The 17,788-nt window shown below is 65.3% G+C and overlaps 1 protein-coding gene across 9 annotated transcripts in view; it reads right to left on the bottom strand.

Annotated features, from left to right (window-relative positions):
- Window positions 1-17,788, bottom strand: part of BAIAP2 (BAR/IMD domain containing adaptor protein 2) — a 66,413-nt gene that overhangs the window by 11,888 nt on the left and 36,737 nt on the right. For all 9 annotated transcript variants that reach the window (XR_006739466.1, XR_006739465.1, XM_045569655.1 and 6 more), the window contains exons 4-7: window positions 15,815-15,876; window positions 14,990-15,061; window positions 14,305-14,442; window positions 1,219-1,371 (exon numbers count right to left, since the gene is read on the bottom strand). Coding sequence is in view for 7 of the 9 variants with exons in the window: in XM_045569655.1 (XP_045425611.1) it covers window positions 1,219-1,371; window positions 14,305-14,442; window positions 14,990-15,061; window positions 15,815-15,876 (425 nt within the window). In the remaining 2 variants the exon portion in view is untranslated. The remainder of the gene's footprint in view (window positions 1-1,218; window positions 1,372-14,304; window positions 14,443-14,989; window positions 15,062-15,814; window positions 15,877-17,788) is intronic.

Below are 17,788 nucleotides of genomic sequence, written 5' to 3'. Positions count from 1 at the left end.
GGGCACTTCCACCCCAAGACCCCTGCAGGTGACATGGAACAGCCCAACCCAAGCACCAGGGAGCTGCTGGTCACCTCATTGCTGAGAACAGCCCTGGGAGGGCTGCCCTTGCACCCCAGGCCGGTGCTGTCCGAGTGGGTTTGTGGGAGACGTGTCCCTTCTAGACACACCCGGGGGCTGCAGGCCTGTGGGGAGGCACGAGGGAGGGGCAGTCTGCGTCCCCTCCCAGGAGCCCACAGAGTGGGCTCTGACCCCAGGGCCCAGGCCGCCTGTGGAGGGGCCCCTCCTCCCCGAGAAGCTCGTTCCTCGGAGAAGCCCCCGCACAGTCTCTGTTGAGCAAGTCCGGGCTGGGTCCTGGGACACGGAGCCTCCCCAGGGCAGAAAACCCCCGACCACCAAGGAGGTGCCAGACTGGGGGGCCTCACGGGTGGGGGCAGGGCTGCAGGACCTGGGGGGCGGCCAACAGCAGGAGAGACCACTGGCCAGGGAAGGGTCCCCCCAGACTGGGGCACAGGAAGGGGAGGGGGATGCAGCCGGGCTCGTGGGTGCAGAGAGTAAGCGGGGGTGACCCAGGGACTGAGGAGGACCCCGTGGCCGGGTCTGTGCCCTGCGGAGGCCCCTCTGGCTCAGCGAGGGACGGGGCTGGGGAGTGGCCCGAGAGCAGGGGGCCGGGCGGCGGGCAGGGCCTGTGGCTGCCCAGGAAGTGAGGAGGGAGAGCAGGTTCCACATGGGACAGGCTGGTGACGTGGCCTCACCTTGCAGGGCCGGAGCCCTGGGGCCAGAGGCTGGGAGCCCAGAGACCACAGCCCAGGACTCTGGGTGGAGGGGGCCACCAGGAAGGGCACACACAGGCACAGAGCCAGCCTGCCAGGCAGCTGGGCGGGGGAGCCTTGCACCCCACCAAGGGACCAACGCCCCAAACAACGTCCTAGAAGGCCCCCAGAGCCCACCAGACCCTGGACGCAACCTCTCTCAGAAACACACCGGTGATTTCCAACGTGAGTCTTCAACATGCCGGCACCTGCCGATCCGGGAACCCTCCCTCCAGAACTCCACGCCCAGGAAAACCCAAGGCGCACAGAGATGTTCACCCTAGTGCCTCCACCACAGCCCAAGCCCGGACACGCCCTGGCGTGACCTTGGGGACGGGGCAGACGAGGTTGCTTCTGCCTGCGAGGCCCAACTGCCAGCAGAGAGCATGGCCCGGCCCAGCCTTACCTTGGCGTGGTAGGCGGCGGAGTTCTTGGCCACGGCGCACTGCTTCTCCACGAGGAAGCAGAACCGCCGGCGCTCCTCGGTGAGGGCCGTCTTGTAGCCTTCGGACACGTAGCCCTCCAGCTCGCCCTGCTTGTTGCTGATGGCGTCGATGTACTGGGGTGGCGGGAGAGAGAGGATTAGCTGGCGTCAGGACAGGGCAGCTCATGGATTTCATTAAACCATCCCCGGACAAGGGACCACCGTGGTGTGTCCACCCACGCTGACCGGGGTGGCCAAGGGTCCTGCCTCCAGGGGGGGCCTGGGGAGGCGTCGGGCTCCTCTCGAGATGGGGAAGGTGCCCGTGCACTGGGCGGGTTGTGGCCAGCCCCTCCGGGAAACCTTGGTGTGGACGGGATTTGGCCCAGCCTGCCCGCATCCCAGCTCCTCGAGCCCACCCAGGGCCAGCTTCTTGGTCCTCCTGTGCCACCTGGTGTTCCCTCGGCCTATGAATGTGTCCCCAGAGCCCCTAAGCCTCAGCTCAGGCAGGAGTTGAAGGAGAGGTATTGCCAAGGGACCCTGACCGGGGCTCGTCCCTCTCCCACCTCTGAGTGCCCGGGAGTGGGGCCAGGCCAGCGCCCCGCAGGCTACCTTCCGACGACCACACCCCCAGGAGAATGTGCAAGAAGGAAGTTCATGGAGAGGACAGAACACGAGGTCACTGGTGGGGAGCAGGGACCTCTGGGATCAAGGATGGCCGTCCACTGAGACACCGATGTCTGCCACGCAGCCCCAGGGTCACGCCTGTGGGAATGGCATGTGCTTGGGAGAGGGGCCATGCAGCTCAAAGACTGAGAAGTGCCCCAGACCGCTGACCTTCTACCTTGGAGCTGTTGCAGTGCCCACCCCCGGTGGCCCCTTAGGACAGGCTGAGAATGTGCCCAGGACAAACATGGTGGCTTTGGAAACGCCCTCAGATTGCACAGGTGTGCCAGGCTGGGAACACCAGGCAGCCCAGCCAGACCCTGGACCAGGGCGGCCAGGAGGCGGCCCCACCCCCAGATCTGGAGGTCGGTCCTCAGGACCCCAACAGCTGTGGGTCTGTGTCTGGCTCTGCCGTCAACGGCTGGCACGTCTCAGCCACCTGCGCCTCCTGAGGGACGCAAGATCCCCCCGGGAAGCGCCTTTGCCAAATCAACCCAAAAAAGAGCCAAATCTCAACCTGACGAAGCCTCCAGATCCAACCACCAATTCCGAACCTGCCCAGACGGGGGGATACGGTAAAAACGGCACAAGCGTCCAGTAGTCATGTTCAGACGGCGGGACAGGGGTTATGAGGCGCTGCGGAGGGGAGTCGCGTTCAAGGGGGACAGTTCCATCTGGGAAGATGACAAGGTTCTGGACATGGAGGGTGGTGACAGCCGTACAACGCAAATGTGCTTAAGACCATTGGCTCGAACCCTTGACGGTGGTTAAACGGTAAAGTGCAGCCATTATGGGCATTTCACCATAATTAAAAAGGAAATTCTTTAGAAAGTGGCACAAGGGAACCCTTCTGGGAGGAAGAGAAGAAAGGGGGAGTTCGGGGAAAGAGTGCCGAGAGGTGAGAATGTTCACGCTGCCCTTCCCGGAGCGCCCGCTGGGTGTGGGGGGAGCACCAGCGTCACCACACCCCACCCCCAGGACTCTGCCTCTGTCCCTCTGCGAGGAGCGTGACCTCTCTGTGCCAGCCCCTCCATGAACCCAGCTGGTGGATCATGCGCCCAGGCCTGGCGGTGGCAGCCCACTGCCATGGCACAGCTGGCAGACCCAGCGGTGCCTCTTCCAGCTCCAGGGACAACCAAAACCACCTTGTGCGTGAGCCGGGACCCCGGTCCTGCGTGTGGAGGGACAACCAACCACAGCCAGCTCACTCGGCTCAGGAAACAAGGACACTGGTCGACTGGAATCTGATTTTGTACGATGGAAACCGCCTGTCCTCAAACGTGGAGAAGACTGTGGGTGGCCGTCCAGGGTGAGGGAGGAGCCCCCAGGTGCAGACCCCCAGCGTTGGGCCCCTCCTCGGAGCCGCTTCTCTGCCAGGAAGATCTTTGCGGCTCTCCTGTCTCCCTTCTCCTCCTGCGCCCACCCCAGGGGGCTGAGCCCCCTCCCGGCCTGGAGCAGACGTCCACGGTGGGCTCGGACCCCTGCCTGCCGGCACTGCTGTGGGAGTGGCTCTCTCAGCATCCGCGCCTGAGCAGGCTGTCGCCGCAAGGGGGCGGCCTCCCCCGCCTGACTCACGGCCGGCCTCCCCCGCACACAGCTGACTCAGCCGGGGGCGTCGGAGTGGGGAGCAGGCCGTTCCCTGGCTGCCGCCCCATGAAGCCTTGGCAGGGGGCGTGAGCCTGTCACCAGCGCTGCCACCAGCACAAGGCTCTGTCTGGCAGTCAGAACAGCCACGCTGTCCCCAAGGCCAGAGCCCACCCAGCCCTGGTACCGAATAGGACTCCTTGCTCCCACACTGTGCTCTGTCCCCTCCCCTCTGGGCTTCACAATAGCTGGCTTGTCACCCCACCCCAAACCAAGGCCACAGCCTCAGGAAAGAGGCCTCAGCCCTCTCCAGTGCCCCACAGGGTCTGCACTTGGGGAGAAGCTGCAACACAGGTGAGCGGCCCCCCAGGGGGCTCAAGCTGCTCTTCAGAGAGCTCTGCGGGCGCTGCCTGCCACTGCCGCCCCCCCCCTCCCCCTCCCCCTCCCCCTCCCCCCTCCTCCCGAGCACCAAGCACTTTTCCTCCGGTTACACGTGTGTGCCTACCAGGGCCTCCTGCTCCAGGAGCCTCCCATGTGCTCCGAAGCGCCTGCTCTGGGGAGGGGGCTGTGAGCCGGCCAGGTCTGGGCCCCCGGGGGGCATGGCCGGGCTGGGGGGCTCCTGGGCGCCCGGCCCACTGTGCTCCAGCCTCGGCCTGGGTGCCAGGCTCCTCTCCCAACCTTCAGGGTGAAAGGCCCAGGAGGGGCAGGGCTCTCAAGGCTTGTGCACAGAGGGGGGGGAGAGATGAGCCGCACACCCCTGTCCCCCTCACCCAGTGCCAGGCTGAGGCCACCTGGGGGTCACGCTCAGTGTGCCCAGTGGGTCTGACCCTCCTCCCCCAGGAAACTGTTGGGGACGCTGGTGCTGCGGCCTCCAGGCTTCAGCTTGGAGCCAGGAACCCCCTAACCAGGGCAGCCAAGAGGGAGTGTGCCAGGTTCCTGAGGGAGGGGACCAGGAATTCCCTAACTCACCCTGTCCTCGGGCCACTGAGCCCTCCCCTGGGGACAGTTCTAGGGTGGCCAGGGCTGGTGGGCAACTGTGCCGAGCCCGGAGCGCAGCGGGAGACCTGCTGTCTGGCCAGCGCAGCTTGGCAGACACTGGAAAAAGAGGCCCAGGGCCCCCAGAGCAGGGCCAGGGGCACTCAGGAAGCAAATGTCACCCCAGGACAGCAGCGTAAACCAGGCCACAGGGCCCCCTGGGTCTCCCTACCCTGAGAACAGCGCCGGCCCGGCTGCCCACCCTGAGGACGGTTTCTGGGTTTTCAGGCTGCGGATCCGCGCACCGACGCTGCTCCCCGGGGCGCGGTGCCTGGCGGGGCCCTGGCCTCCTTAGCGGGCCTGGCAGCCTCGACGCGGGCAGGGAGTGGTGTTTTATTTTTAATATTTCCACTTGCTCAAACGAGCCTGTGAACGGCTGGGAGGGGCACAGGTCACAAGCGGGAACCCGGGAGGTAGGGGGAGAGGGCAGCCGGGCTGCGCAGTGGCCGAGGTCTAGCCTTTGCTCATGGGCCCCCTGGCCTGGGGACAAGCAGGAGTGAGGCTCCAGCCCCAAGGGACCGGGACAACCAGGATCCTGCCTCGGGGCCGACAGTCCAGCTGCATTGACCCCAACACGAGCGCTCAGCCGCGGTGGCCCGAGTCGCTAGTGACACGTGGCTGCCCCTGTCTAGGAATACCAGCCGACGCCAACTCCTGGCAGAGCAAGGCTACAACTTTGCCGGCGGATCCTGGAAACCTGGGCCGTGTGAGGAGCGTCACCCTACAAGGGGCCCGGCGGGGGTCGGCATGGGGAGAGGTCGCGGCCGCCCCGCAGGGCTCCAGCTACTGTGACCCGCAGCTGGGCAGGGACAGAGGACACACCACAGCCTTGGTCTACACCAGCGACCCGGCACCAGGCCGTGTGAACTGGCGCTGAGCCCATCCCTGCGGGCGGCCACGCTGCTCCTGTCCCCGCCCGCTCCTTGCTTAGCTGGGTGCCATGGCGACCGCACTATAGAAACCCCCAGCTGGAAGCATTTCAGACCCACAAAGCTCGCACTTAGTCACTCGGGCTGAACAGCCCTGTGATCCGAGAAGACAAAAGTGATCGGAACACGTCTCTGCTGCGCCCCAAGCTCGCTGTTGACTCAGGGTGGGGGAGGGGCGTCCAAGAACAAACCGAGGCTGCTCTGGTTCCCTCATCCGATCCGGCTGCTGCGGCTTTTCCCACGTTTCTCAGAAACGGCAAGGTTCCCCTTGGTCCCCTGCCGCACGTGAATGAGAATGCGATGCCTGGCCCTCGGCTGTCACCAGGGCTAACGATCACCCCCAAAGACACAGCCCCAGACCCAAGCAGCTGTGACGTGTGGGGGGACAGGCAAGACAGGTCACGGGCCACCTGCTGGCTCCAGTGCCCAGGCTCGGAGCGGGAAGGCCAGCCGGCGGGCAGCACGAGGCTGAAGACCAGAGGGCCTTTAAATCTCACCCTGAACACCAGGGCTCAGAGCAAGGCCCAGGCTGGACTGGGCAGAGGGGAGTCGTGCCACCCTGCCCACAGGCCGGCGCTCGCTGCACGGGGAACCTGCCACAGGGACACCCTCGGGAAGAGCAAGCGCCTCCTCAGCAGGATCTGGGGTCCATGAGCCCTGAGGGTCCCCACGGGGCTTTCAGCAGATCGGCGGGGGTGGGGTCCATGAACAAGAGGGCCCCATGGCCTCACCCCCTGCCCGGCACACGCGCCGCTGGCATCCGGATGGTGCCGGCCAGCCCAAGCAGGTGCAGAACACCACGTGGGCACTCTGCACACACCACGGGCTGGACACGCTGACACAGGCTGGCGGCCCACACACCAAGCTGTCCCCAAGAGCTAGGCGGGGGCCAGGTGGGGACTCAGATGTCTGAGCGGCCCGGCCCCCAGGCTCAGGGCAGCAGAGTGCCCGTCCCTGCCCCTCTCCCCCAGGGGCCACCCGTGTCCGGAAGCCGTCTGCACACAGAGGCCCTGAGAGAGCACTGTGGCCTCTGGCCTGACACTGGCGTCTGTCCCGGTGAGGACGTCTAACCGACTCTGTTCCAGAGAGGACAGGCCTGCGTGGCTGCCACATGGCGTGCATGGCCCGCCCGCAGCACCGGAGCTCTGTGAAGACGAGAGCAGGCCTAACTGCCCCGCACGGTGCCACACTCCAAGCCCTGAATGGGAACGGTCTCTGCTATTATCTTTTTTGAAAATCTAAAGTTCTAAACTATGGTTATTCTGTCTTTGCCTTGTTAATTATACATCCCTTTAAATAGAATGCATCTCTCCCTGTCTCAGACCGCAATCCGGGCGTGCAGGCCTGGAACCTGCACACGCAGCGGCGGGGGTGGGGCAAGGGGGGGCTGCTGAAGCCCACGGAGGCGCCAAAGCCGCCGACCAGCCCTCTGCACCACGGGGGGCAGAGCCCCGGGGGAGCCCCTGCGACCTTCTGGAGGCACCCAGCCCCGGCACTGCTGTCTCTCCTCCCCACGACAGCCAGCCAGGGCTGCACCTGCCTCCTCCCCCTCGTCGTCGTCTTGGAGAGGGAACAGGCGAAGGGCAGAAAGCCTGGCTCCTGCAGCCCCAGGCGCTCTGTCAGTCCCAGCCCAGAAGAGCCCGGGAGAGGCCAGCAGCGCCCTCCCCAGCAGGAGCCCGCACAGGCCCCAGCTCCACGCCAGGACGCCAAGGCCCCGAGCTGGTCTGGCAGGGCTGTCTGGGGCCTTCACCCTCTGGGGCACAGGTGAGGGAGCATCCACCTGTGAGGGAGCTCCGACGCCCCGGAGCATCCACCTGGGGAGACGCTGCACTCGCCCAGGGCCTCCTCTTGGCTCAGTCTTTGTCCAGCAAGAGCCAGGCCGGGGGTGTTGGATGGAACCAAAGCGAAACCTGGAGGAATCCTCACCCCAGCCCGGAAGGTGCACAGGAGAGAACGCACACAGACCCCGACCAGGCTCCTGCCAGCGCAGCCTCTGAGGGCTGGACACGTGGAGACGTGCCCGGTGCCTGCCACACCAGCCAGACCCTGGCTCAGAGGCCCTGGAGACTGGGCTGGCCTGAGAACCTGGCTGCATCCACATACCCGGGGGGGCGGGGGGGACACATAGCTCGGCTGAGACCACTGGACCAAAGAGATGGGCTTGCCAGGTGACAAACGGACATCTGGAGAGGCGTGGGTGGCCGCGGGGCACCCAGGGAAGGGAGCTGCTGGGGACACAGCAGGACCCGTCGGGGGGCTGAAGCCACGCCACACAGTGGGGTGCCACCCAGGAGCAGGGGCACGGCTGCCCACCCCCCACCCAAGCTGACACTCCCCCACAGGTACCGGGGCCAGCACGGCCTTAGGCCTGGAGGACGCCCCAAGCCTCCCACCTCCCAGGAGCTGCCTGCGCTTGGGGGCAGTGGGCAGAGGCTCCCGCTCCTGCCTGTGACCCCAGGCCCACGGCCCAACCCAGGGCGGGGTGAACCACGTTCCCTTCCACCATGGACTTCACCTGCAAGGTAGGGCATGTGGGTGTCCTCTGTCCTGGCCGCTCTGCCCCTGCCCCCGAGGTGGGCACAGGCTGGCTCTACCCTGAGCCCGGCTCAGCTTTCACTTCCCGGGTCTCCAAGAGCCCTGCTGAGACACCCTCTGTTCCTAAGGGAGAGCTGGACCCAGCCTGTCACCACGGCCCGCCAGACACACGGCACATCCTCCACCTGTGCCCACTGTGCCCCTCTACCCAGTCAGCGCCAGGCCCAACAAACACAGCGATGACCCGACGTCTGAGGACTGAAGGGCATGGCCGGCCCAGAGCCCTCGGGCTGTCAGGACAGCTCCCCACGCCTTCCCCACTTCTATATAAAAGCTCTCTCGTCCTAGTTAGCACCCCAAATGCTTCTAAGCTCCTGTTCCCTGACCTATAATTAAAATTAATTCTTTTTGTGGAAATCCCAAAACACAGCCTCAATTACAAGCAGTTCCTGAGGTCGGCAGGCTCCTCAGCCCAGCCCTGCTCACAGGATGCCACGGCAGGCCGACAGAGGGACGGTGCGCTCTCTGGGACAGGGTCCGGCTGCCCCTCCAAGCAGCCCACCTCTGCCCTCTGCAAAAGCCGTGGGCCGTGCCTGCCCACCAGGCGTGGCTGTCCTCAGCTCAGCTTGGGCTCAGGTCTGGCCACCATCGCATGGCCGAGCCCGGCAGAGAGGTGGCGCGTGTGGGGCCTCTGCCAGGCTGGCATCGCTGGGGTGTGGGCCTGGAGCCCCCCACACTCAGCCACACGACTACCCCAGTGAGCTCCCACTCCTGGGAGACTGGGGCGCCCTGCACACACGCAGCTCACGGGGATCCCAGCAGCCAGCTCAAGGCCACCCACCCCCCGGGGTGCTGGGGGACCCGACACTGGCACCTGCACGTCTGGCTGTCGGACCTGGGAAGACCAGAGTTAAGGGACTCCGGCGGCCAGGTACAGACCACCCTCCTCTCCTCCAGCGGGAGCAGCTGGCATCAGGGCACCAGCTTTGGGGCAGTCCCAAGGTGGGGTTCCTGTGCTGGCCGTGGGATCTGGGGACCCCCAGCCCAGAGAGCTCCCTAACCAGCTCCACCGTACCCACTGCCCACTCAGGCGCACCGCTGGCTGGCCTGGCCCAGCTCAGGCTTGCTAGGCAGGGCCAGCAGAGCTGGAGAGACCCGGGAGGCATGAGAGTCTCAAGAGGGCAGGGAAAGGCCACTATGGGCAGACAGACGTGGGCACTGTATCACGGCCTCTGCGTGTACCTGGACCCTGGCCCGACATGTGCTTCGGGTCCCCCATGGCATGGGGTCCCTCCCACTTCCAGGAGCGCAGGCACCACCCTCCCGGTCACTCAAGGGAGCAGCCCAGGAGCCAGACAGGCCAGACTCCCACCCCAACTCCAACAGCGTGTGGGCACATCTGTCTCTCCAGCTTCTTCAGGGCTGGGGACAACTGCTTGGGTCCCCGGTGGCCCCCAGGGCCATGCACAGGAGTCAGTGGCTCCACGAGCCGGGAGCAGGCAGGGCGAGTGGCCGGAGCACCCCAGGTCAGGCTGGCATCGTGAACTACGGGTGCTGCCGACACCCAGGCACCCAGAGTGGGCAGCAGCCCTGCACTTCCCCACGGCGGGTTTCAAATAGGCCGTTTCCCAGCAAACACCAGGACCTCAGCTGATGTCCTAGGCCCAGGAGAGGCAGGTCATAGCATAGCAAGGCCACCTGCACAGAAGGCGGGGCCAGCACCAAGGGGTGGAGCCTCACCAAGGGGCAGGTCTGCTGGAGGGGCGGAGCTAGCACGAGGGGGCAGAGCCCATCAACTCAGCTCACCTGCCCAGGTGTTCCTCTGCTTCAGAGGTGTAGAGAAAGAGCTGCCAGCAAGGAAAGGCCCCAGGGCCCTGCCCAGCCCCTGCAGCCACACCCTGCAGTGGAAGTCAGACCTGGCAGCCAGCAGAACAGCCCCGGGGCAGATGGGGTGGGCAGGGCATCCCAGCCAGGATCCCAGGGAGGTCAGGCACACCCACCCCAAGACAGCGGGGCCTCCCACCCTACTCAGAGGGACCGAGGGCAGCTGTACACCCGTGCCCATCCCCTCAGACCCCGACACAGGGTGAGGAACTTGGACTTCCACGCCACTGGAGCAAAACACCAGGAAGCCGCTCCTGCTGCTCCACACCCTCAAAAACTGTTCTGAAACACACGGGGTGCGGCAGCTCAGGCCTGTGATCCCAGCACTCTGGGAGGCCGAGGCGGGAGGATGGCTTGAGCTCAGGAGTTGGAGACCAGCCTGAGCAAGAACGAGACCCCATCTCTACAAAAAAATAGAAAAACAAGCCAGGTGTTATGGCAGGAGCCTGCCGTCCCAGCTACTTGGAAGGCCAAGGCAGGAGGGTCACGATCTCAGGAGCTTGAGGTGGCAGCGACTGTGATAACTGCCACTATACTCTAGCCCAGGTGACAGAATGAGACTCTGTCTCCAAACAAAAAAACAAAAATTCTGAAACAACTGAGCAGTTCTTAGCTACCCACTGTGACCAGCCTGTGCTCAGCACTGAGTGGGACGCAAGAGAATTACAGGACCCAGTGCTTCCCAGGAGAACTCAATTATCTGGGAAAAACCACAAAAATAAAACACTTGGGTGGCTGAGGGGCAAAGCCCTGCATCCCAGGTAGCCGGGGACGGTGTGGCCCAGGAGAGGAGCCCAGGCAGGGCACAGGGAAGGGCGGACACTGGTTCCATTCAGGCCTTGGGGCCCTTCCAGTCAGTACCAAGAGAAGGGAAGAGGGCAGGAGAGCTCCACCTCACAAACAGGGAAACCGAGGCTCAGAGAGGCTCCGGAGCTCGCCATGGCCAAAGGACCCATGGGGGACAGAGCTGCACCGAGCCTACATCCGACTGGCAGGGCCTCAGGGCTGTGCCTGAGTGGCACCAGCTGCAGGCCACGCGGGGAATGAGGAGCTGCCCCAAGTCCTCAAGCCAGCAGGCAGCTCAGCAAGAGCCGGGCTGGGGGGTGGTGTGACACCGGCACCGGGCAGGTGCAGGGACCCGGCCCCACGGGGGCTGCATGGCCACGCTGAGGAGGACAGCCGGCTCGGACGCGGGCAGAGGGTCAGTGTCGGACATCTCCAAGCAGAGGGTGCAGGAAGCCACCTCACCGAGCGGCACTGCGGCCGGGCAGGGGCTTCTCCAGGGAGGCAGCCAGGCCACACACACCCAGACCTGGTGCGGCCCCCGCAGCAGCCTGCCCTCAACTCGCGCCCACTCTCCCAGCCGCCCCCACGGACCCCCAGAGCACACGCTCCGGGCCCACCTGCATCACCGCCCTCTCCCGAGGCCCACCCACGGGTGCGGGGAGGGCTGTTTGCCTCAGCAAATCATGGCCAGGCAGGCACTGTGACCGTGACGCCACCATCACACCCAACTCCCCCAGGCTTTTGGCTCTGATGCATCAGGACACGACACCCTCATCTTCCGTGTGGCTCAGACAGCCCAGCCTCCCGGGGCCAGGGCAGGTGCTTTGTGAAGACGACCGTGGCTGGCACATCCAGTCCTGCCTCGGCTGGTTCCCAGACCTGGGGTCACCCAAGCTGCTTGTGGGAGAGCACCCCCCGGCCCCTGATGGCTCCCGCCCTGGTCACTCTAGCTCTGCTGTCAAACGTCTGCCCCCGGCGCCTGCGGCACCCTCACCCACAGCCTGGCCACCACCCTGCCTCCCCAGACCACGAAGCCACGCACTGAGGCCGGACTAGGCACCCCCAGTCACCTCCACACTCAGCTCGAGGTAGCTTCGAGTCAGCTGATCCTCAGGCCAGTCAACTGGGTCCACTAAGGCACTGGAGGTGGCCCAGCAGCCCCATGGAAAGGACAGACAGGGCCCACATCCAGGTCCCGCAGGGCTGGGAGCACACAGCAAACAAGCAGGCGGCGTCCGCAAGGAGTGGCCCTTCCCCGTTCCCTGCACGGGGCGGGTTCAGGGAGGGGTTCGAGGAGCCAGGGCTGAGCACGCAGCCCAGGCGCACACCCACCCGTGGGGCTCTGCAGGCGCCGCACCAGGGCCGTGGCACGGACAGCAGCGGCAGGTGCACGGTCAGGCCTTTCCTGAGCAGGGGCTTGGAGGGGGACAGGTGGCCAGAAAACAGAGGGCAGGCGCAGCCAGGGGATGAGGGTGGGTGCAGGGCCCGTGTAGCTCCGGGCTGTGCGGGAGGGGAGGAGCCGGCCCTGCTCAGCCCAGGCCTTTCCCGACCCTCAGGACACCTGGGCAGCACCTGCTCACGTCCTCTGGCCTTCAGCAGGACATTCCTCCAGTGGCTTCCAGCGAACCCAGACAGAGGGGGCCAGCTGTGCCAGGGAGGGGACCGCAGCCTGGGCAGGACAGAGCCTCAGATACACAGACGATGGAACGTCACTGAACCAGGAAAAGGAAGCACTTATGCTGACAAGGGAAGGGAGTGACACACTGACAGGCTACCACACAGTGATCCTGACACTGTGTTCTGTGCACACACTGACACGCTACCACATGGTGACCCTGGAAATGCTCTCTGTGCACGTACTGACATGCTACCACACGGTGACCCCAGAAACGCTGCATCTGTGCAAGATGCCAGCACACAAGGTACATGCCGTAGGGTATGGTCACACGGATGGTTGGAGCAAGGTGAGCCAGACAGAAAGAGGCTGGTGACTTTGGGGTCGGGCGGGGCAGATGGCACCGGGGCTCTGAAATCGACTGCGTGTCCTCCCCGTCATAGACTGGAACCCTTTCAACGTGAACTGCTGCCACGTGGGTTAACCTCAGCAAGGCCGTTACCCAAGAAACCCACGGCACCTCGAGGAGAGGGCGCAGGCTCCCGGCCACTCCAGCTGAGCCCCCAGGTGGGCCAGCTGTCGTGTCCCTGTCCCTGGGCCCCCAACTCAGCCCCCAGAAGGTTCCCTCTGAGAAGCTCTGTCGCACCTGGCCCAGGTGCTGGGGGCTGACCGCAGTCGCACCTGCAGTGCCGCACCTGTGCCAAGGAGGCTACTGCCCAGGCGGTGGCACGTCTGCTCCGGCGATCAGAAAGCAAAACACAAGACGCATCATGGGTCAGAGGAAAGAAAAACCTGACGTGCTGCACACGCCTCCCCCTCCTCTGCCCCTGCCTCAGCCCTACACCCCCTGCAGGGGGGCTCCGTGCAGCAGCCGGACAGCTCCAGGTGGCAACTCATAGAGGTGTGACAGGCCAGGGCCGGTCCTAGCCGCTCGTAAAAAGGATCAAGACACAGACGGGCGGAAAATGTCCCTGAAGTGGGCGAGGCGCACAGACTGCAGAGGACACGCGGTGAGAGGCTGGGGGAGGACTGCGAGGCCCCGCCCCCATCGCGGGCACTGGGCCGTTACCCTCATCGGCCACTGCTCAGGCCTGTCCTCTCCGCTGCGATCCTGGCTCCACCAGTGTCCCCAGGTGTGGGCAGACCTGCTCGGCTTCCCTGCGGGCCCTGGGGGAGAGGCCAGAGGCACCCGCAGGCACTCGTGTCAAGCGGCTCAGGACATCGGGCACACACGCAAACACACATGTTCACATGGCAGGGCTGCGAGGGGCTTGCCAGGCTTGACACCCAGGAGGCAGGTTGGGGCCTCAGAGGCCAGGGCTGGGCCCAGAGCCACAGCCACGCCCGCCCAGGGCACTCGCCGGAAGCTTCCACCTGAGCCACGCACAGCCAGGTGTCCCTTCTGTTCTCCCCTTGTCTGCGTTTCTACGACCTCAGGGGTTTCTGGGCCTGCTCTGCCCCAGGCGACCGGCTGGGTTCTGGTGCACAGCCTGCGTCGGGCCGAGCCCGTGTGGACCACACTGCACTGCGTCCAAGCCTGCTTTGCACAGGGCAGAAACACCAGCAGAGCCGGCCTTTCTCGAGAGCCGGCCCTTCTCGGGAGCCGGCGATGCCACCTGCGGTGACAGCGGCTGCTGAGACGCCCGACCAGCCCCGGGCCCCCGAGTGCACTGGAATGACCGTCTGTGCCTGACTCCTGCACAGGAGCCCAGAGGGACCTGGGTGGCAGGATTTCACGTGGGTTTCTGCTCCTTTGGCGGAGAACCTTCCAGCACCCCTGGGAGGTGGCTGCTGCGAGCAGGGCAGGGGGCCGCAGGGCCAGCTCCGGGACGCTGGGCACTTGCTGCTCTGGAACCTACCGGAGAGCAGAGCCTGCCTCTGCCCCGTCACACCTGGGGGTGCGGCCACTCCCTGTGGGCAAGCAGGGTCCCCTGTCCTTCACCGGCTTGGTAAAGAGGGGGCAGGAAGTCCCAACACAGTGAAAGAGCGGCCACGGGCTGCAAAGCCACACCCTCCCCACAGGCGTGCACGGCCCACCTGCAGCTCCTTGTCCGAGTACTTCTGTGGGTTCTTGCTCCCCTGGCTCTTCTTGCGCAGTTTCTTCAGCTCAGCCTGACACTTGTCCAGGGCGTCGCCTTTGCTCCTTTGTTCCGTCTGGTATTTCTTCAGTGCGGCCTGAGATTCCAACAACAGAAACAAACACGGCCGATGAGCCCGTCGCAGCCCAGCCCCCATCACCAGCCCGGCCCCTTCGTGGCTCCGGCAAAGGCTCAGCTGCCAGTCCACGAGGGGGGACCGCCCCGAAGCCTCTGCTGGTCCCACGACAGCGCCCTGCTCCCTGGAAAGGAAAACCAGACTCGGGAAAGGCAGCCGGGACTCAGCTTCCCGCCACCGCGAGCGCCGGAGACAGCTCTCGCAGACTCGCACACCAACCGCCAAGGGGACCCCGTGCTCTCTCGCTGCGGGTGGGAGCGGCCCCGGGGCCAGAGAACTCCCCTGAACTACAGAGGTCAGAGCAGCCCACGCGGCGTCAGCTTCACTACAGTGGCCAAGTGGGGGGGGCTGGAACTGGTACCTGGGGAGTCGGGATCGAGGGTTCCCCCACAGGCTGCAGCTGGGGCACGCCCGGGGCACTCGGGCTCACAGGGCACTAAGGGAAGGACTTAAAGGCAGAGCGGGGAGTCAGGCAGGGGCCCGGCAGGCACGGGCCAGGTGTACTTACGCTCAGGTACCTGGAGTCCAGCTCCACCTTCTGCTCCAGCTGCGTGAGCAGCTCGTTGTGAAAAGACTTCAGCTGGACGTGGGAGAAAGCGGCCAGCAGTCAGCTCCCGCACACGGCCGGGCAGGGGACGGGGTGGGGGAGTGGACGGTCCCCACGTGCCCTGACATGCTGGGGAGCCCCTGACTGAGGAGCCCATGCAGCCGGGAGGCTGAGGGAGCGGGCGCCAGACGCAGTTGTGACCATCGGATGACCCGGCCGTCGACACCACACAGGCTGCGTCTCTCTCGAGGGGAACAGAAACAGCCCCCAATCGCTGGGACGAGTGACGGGAGCTGCAGGCCTGAACAGAAACTGGGGGGACATCAGCAACCTCCTCGCCCCCCCAGATTTAGACTGGATGCTGTGAACTGGTGGCCAGAAAGCATGCTTTGGTTTGGGGACGCTGGTTTAGGGACAGTGTCTGGTTTGCCTATGTTTACAGTCGGGAAAATCCAGAGGAAATCTGACTTTCCGGCCCCATCAAGCCACAGGAGTGGCTTCCGGCTGGGGCTGTGACCAGGACTCTCCCGGAGTCCGCATTTGCTGTGTCCCTGCTGCCGGGGCCAGTGGCGCAAGATCCTGGTCTGGCCTGAGCACTTTCTCCCGGTCCTCCTGTGCCCCTCGGCCCAGGGTCCCTTCCCACCTTGAGTGCAGCTACACAACATGAAACGTCCCCAAGTGGACACGCGGCCACAACACGCAGCCAGCTCTTCCACCGACACCAGCGGCACCTGCCCCACCCACACCTGCCCCCCGCCAGGTGCCACCCCAGGAGGTGGGACTCACCATTTCTTCCAGCTGGTTCTGGATCTGCCTGTGGACTTCCGCCATCTGGAAGAGCACGTCTCCTGGGAGGGCAGGACAGCGGGAGAGGGAGGGGTCAGCGTCCAGACCACTGCCCGCCCCAGCCTGGGGTTGAAGGCCGACAGGCAGGACATGCCGGGGGCCGTGTGGTCTTGGGGCTGCCAGGGGTTCATGCTCAGCAAAGCCCTGTCTGCTGCCCATGAAGGCCGTGACTGTGGGCAGAGGGGCCTGCGGGTGCCAGGGCCAGATGGAAGGGGCAGGGGAGGTGACACCAAGAGAAACAGAAAATTCTCCAATGACAGACTCAGGACCTCAAATGCATGGGATGCTTGACATCTTTGGGAGGGACTCCAAGTGTGTGCACTGGAGTGGACGCTCAGGACAAAGGTGAGACAGGAACAGCCCCGTGTGCACATGTCACCCCCAGGTGCAAGCCCGTGAGTGTGAACGCCCGACTTCACACGTGTCCGGCTCGCAGACTCCGTGATCGCTGACCTGCCCACGTGGAGCCCAGGCCAATGGTCCGGTGGGCCCCAAGCAGGGGGGACAAACCTCCCCTGGGGAGACCGCCCGGGGACAGGCTGTGCCCCTCCCTGAGCCAAGGGGCCTCGGCACCCCGGTCCGTGGGAAGGAAGAGGACCTGGACCAACGCCACAGCCCGGGGACGGGCGGGCCCAGCGGCCTGCAGCTGCCCGTGAGCCTGGGGACGCGGTGCACTCGGCACAGCTGTCACTTCCCGCACGTAGTCCCACAGCGGCAATGCTTCGGGGACGCTGAGGTCTCCTTGGCCCACTTGCAAAAGGCAGATTAAGAAATCAGAATCGTGGCAGCAGCTGGAAGCCATTTCCAGCCTGGATGTCAGCAAGACCGGCTCAGGGTCACCCACACGTGGGGCCCGCTCTGGGGTGTGGGTGTCTGGGGTAACCCGACGGCAGGCAGGGCCGCCCCCACCCCAGTCTCCCTGCAGGGGCCTGGCCTCCCCGTCAGTCAGACAGCGAGACCCAGAGGGGGCTGAGGGGCTTGGCCACACTTCCTTCCTGGCCGGGCGTTTCCTGCCTTCCCTTTCCCAAAGCTCCCGCACAGCCGTGACTGTCTCAGGCATGGCCACCGAGACCAGCAAGTGTGACCACGTCGCGAGGTACCAAGTGAGCCACGTCAGAAACCCACCTGCAGAGGCGCAGCCAAGCTATGCACCCCAGACCCAGCCTGGATGCCGAGCTGGCAGAGCCCCAAGACCCACCCCCAAATCAGTGCCACCAACTTGGAGTAAGAACTGAGCAATGGCATCTGTCCTGGGACCCTCTGGGCCACCTGCCCCCCTGCCCCTCGCTGTTGGCACGAGTGACCTGCCTCCTGGGCACATGGCTCTGTCCCTCATCTGCAGAGGGAAGGTGGAGCTGGGTGGTCGGGGCCACACTTGTTTGAGTGGCAAAGACCTGCCGAGCGGCTGTTTTCAGGGCCAAGCACTGACCGCGCGCTGGGGACACAGCACAGGGGGGACCCTCCCTGCCAGAGGGCAGGGCACTGTCTGGCAACCCCTGTCCTCCAGGTGCTGCCTAGAGCAGGACTCCTGCTCATGTCTGAAGGCGAATTGGGGAGACAGACCCCTGGGGACACCGTGCGACCCAGTGCGTGTGAGTGCAGGTCCGAGGGTGTGTGAGAGTGGAGTGTGTGTCCGTGTGAGACAAGTGTGAGTGTGCCACATACACGCCTCTGCGTGTGCACAGGAGTGAGCACGAGTCTCCCTTCACTCTCCAGCCTCTGCCACGCGACGCGCTCTCAGCGACTGCGCTGGGAACCTGCTCAAGCCCTCGGCCTCGCCGACACCACCCTCGCCCGTGGCGTGTCCACACGTCCGGAGCGTCTGCACATTGTACTCAGCCGGCACGAGGGCGCCGACTGCCCCTCGCGCGGGAGCCTGCCAGTCCGTCAAGGAGAGGTTCGCCGGCAGCCAGC

Source organism: Lemur catta, chromosome 15 (genome assembly GCF_020740605.2).
Source record: "Lemur catta isolate mLemCat1 chromosome 15, mLemCat1.pri, whole genome shotgun sequence".
NCBI lineage: Eukaryota > Metazoa > Chordata > Mammalia > Primates > Lemuridae > Lemur > Lemur catta.
The sequence above is the reverse complement of the archived record's forward strand: the minus strand, read 5'-3'. Positions and strand labels throughout refer to the sequence as shown.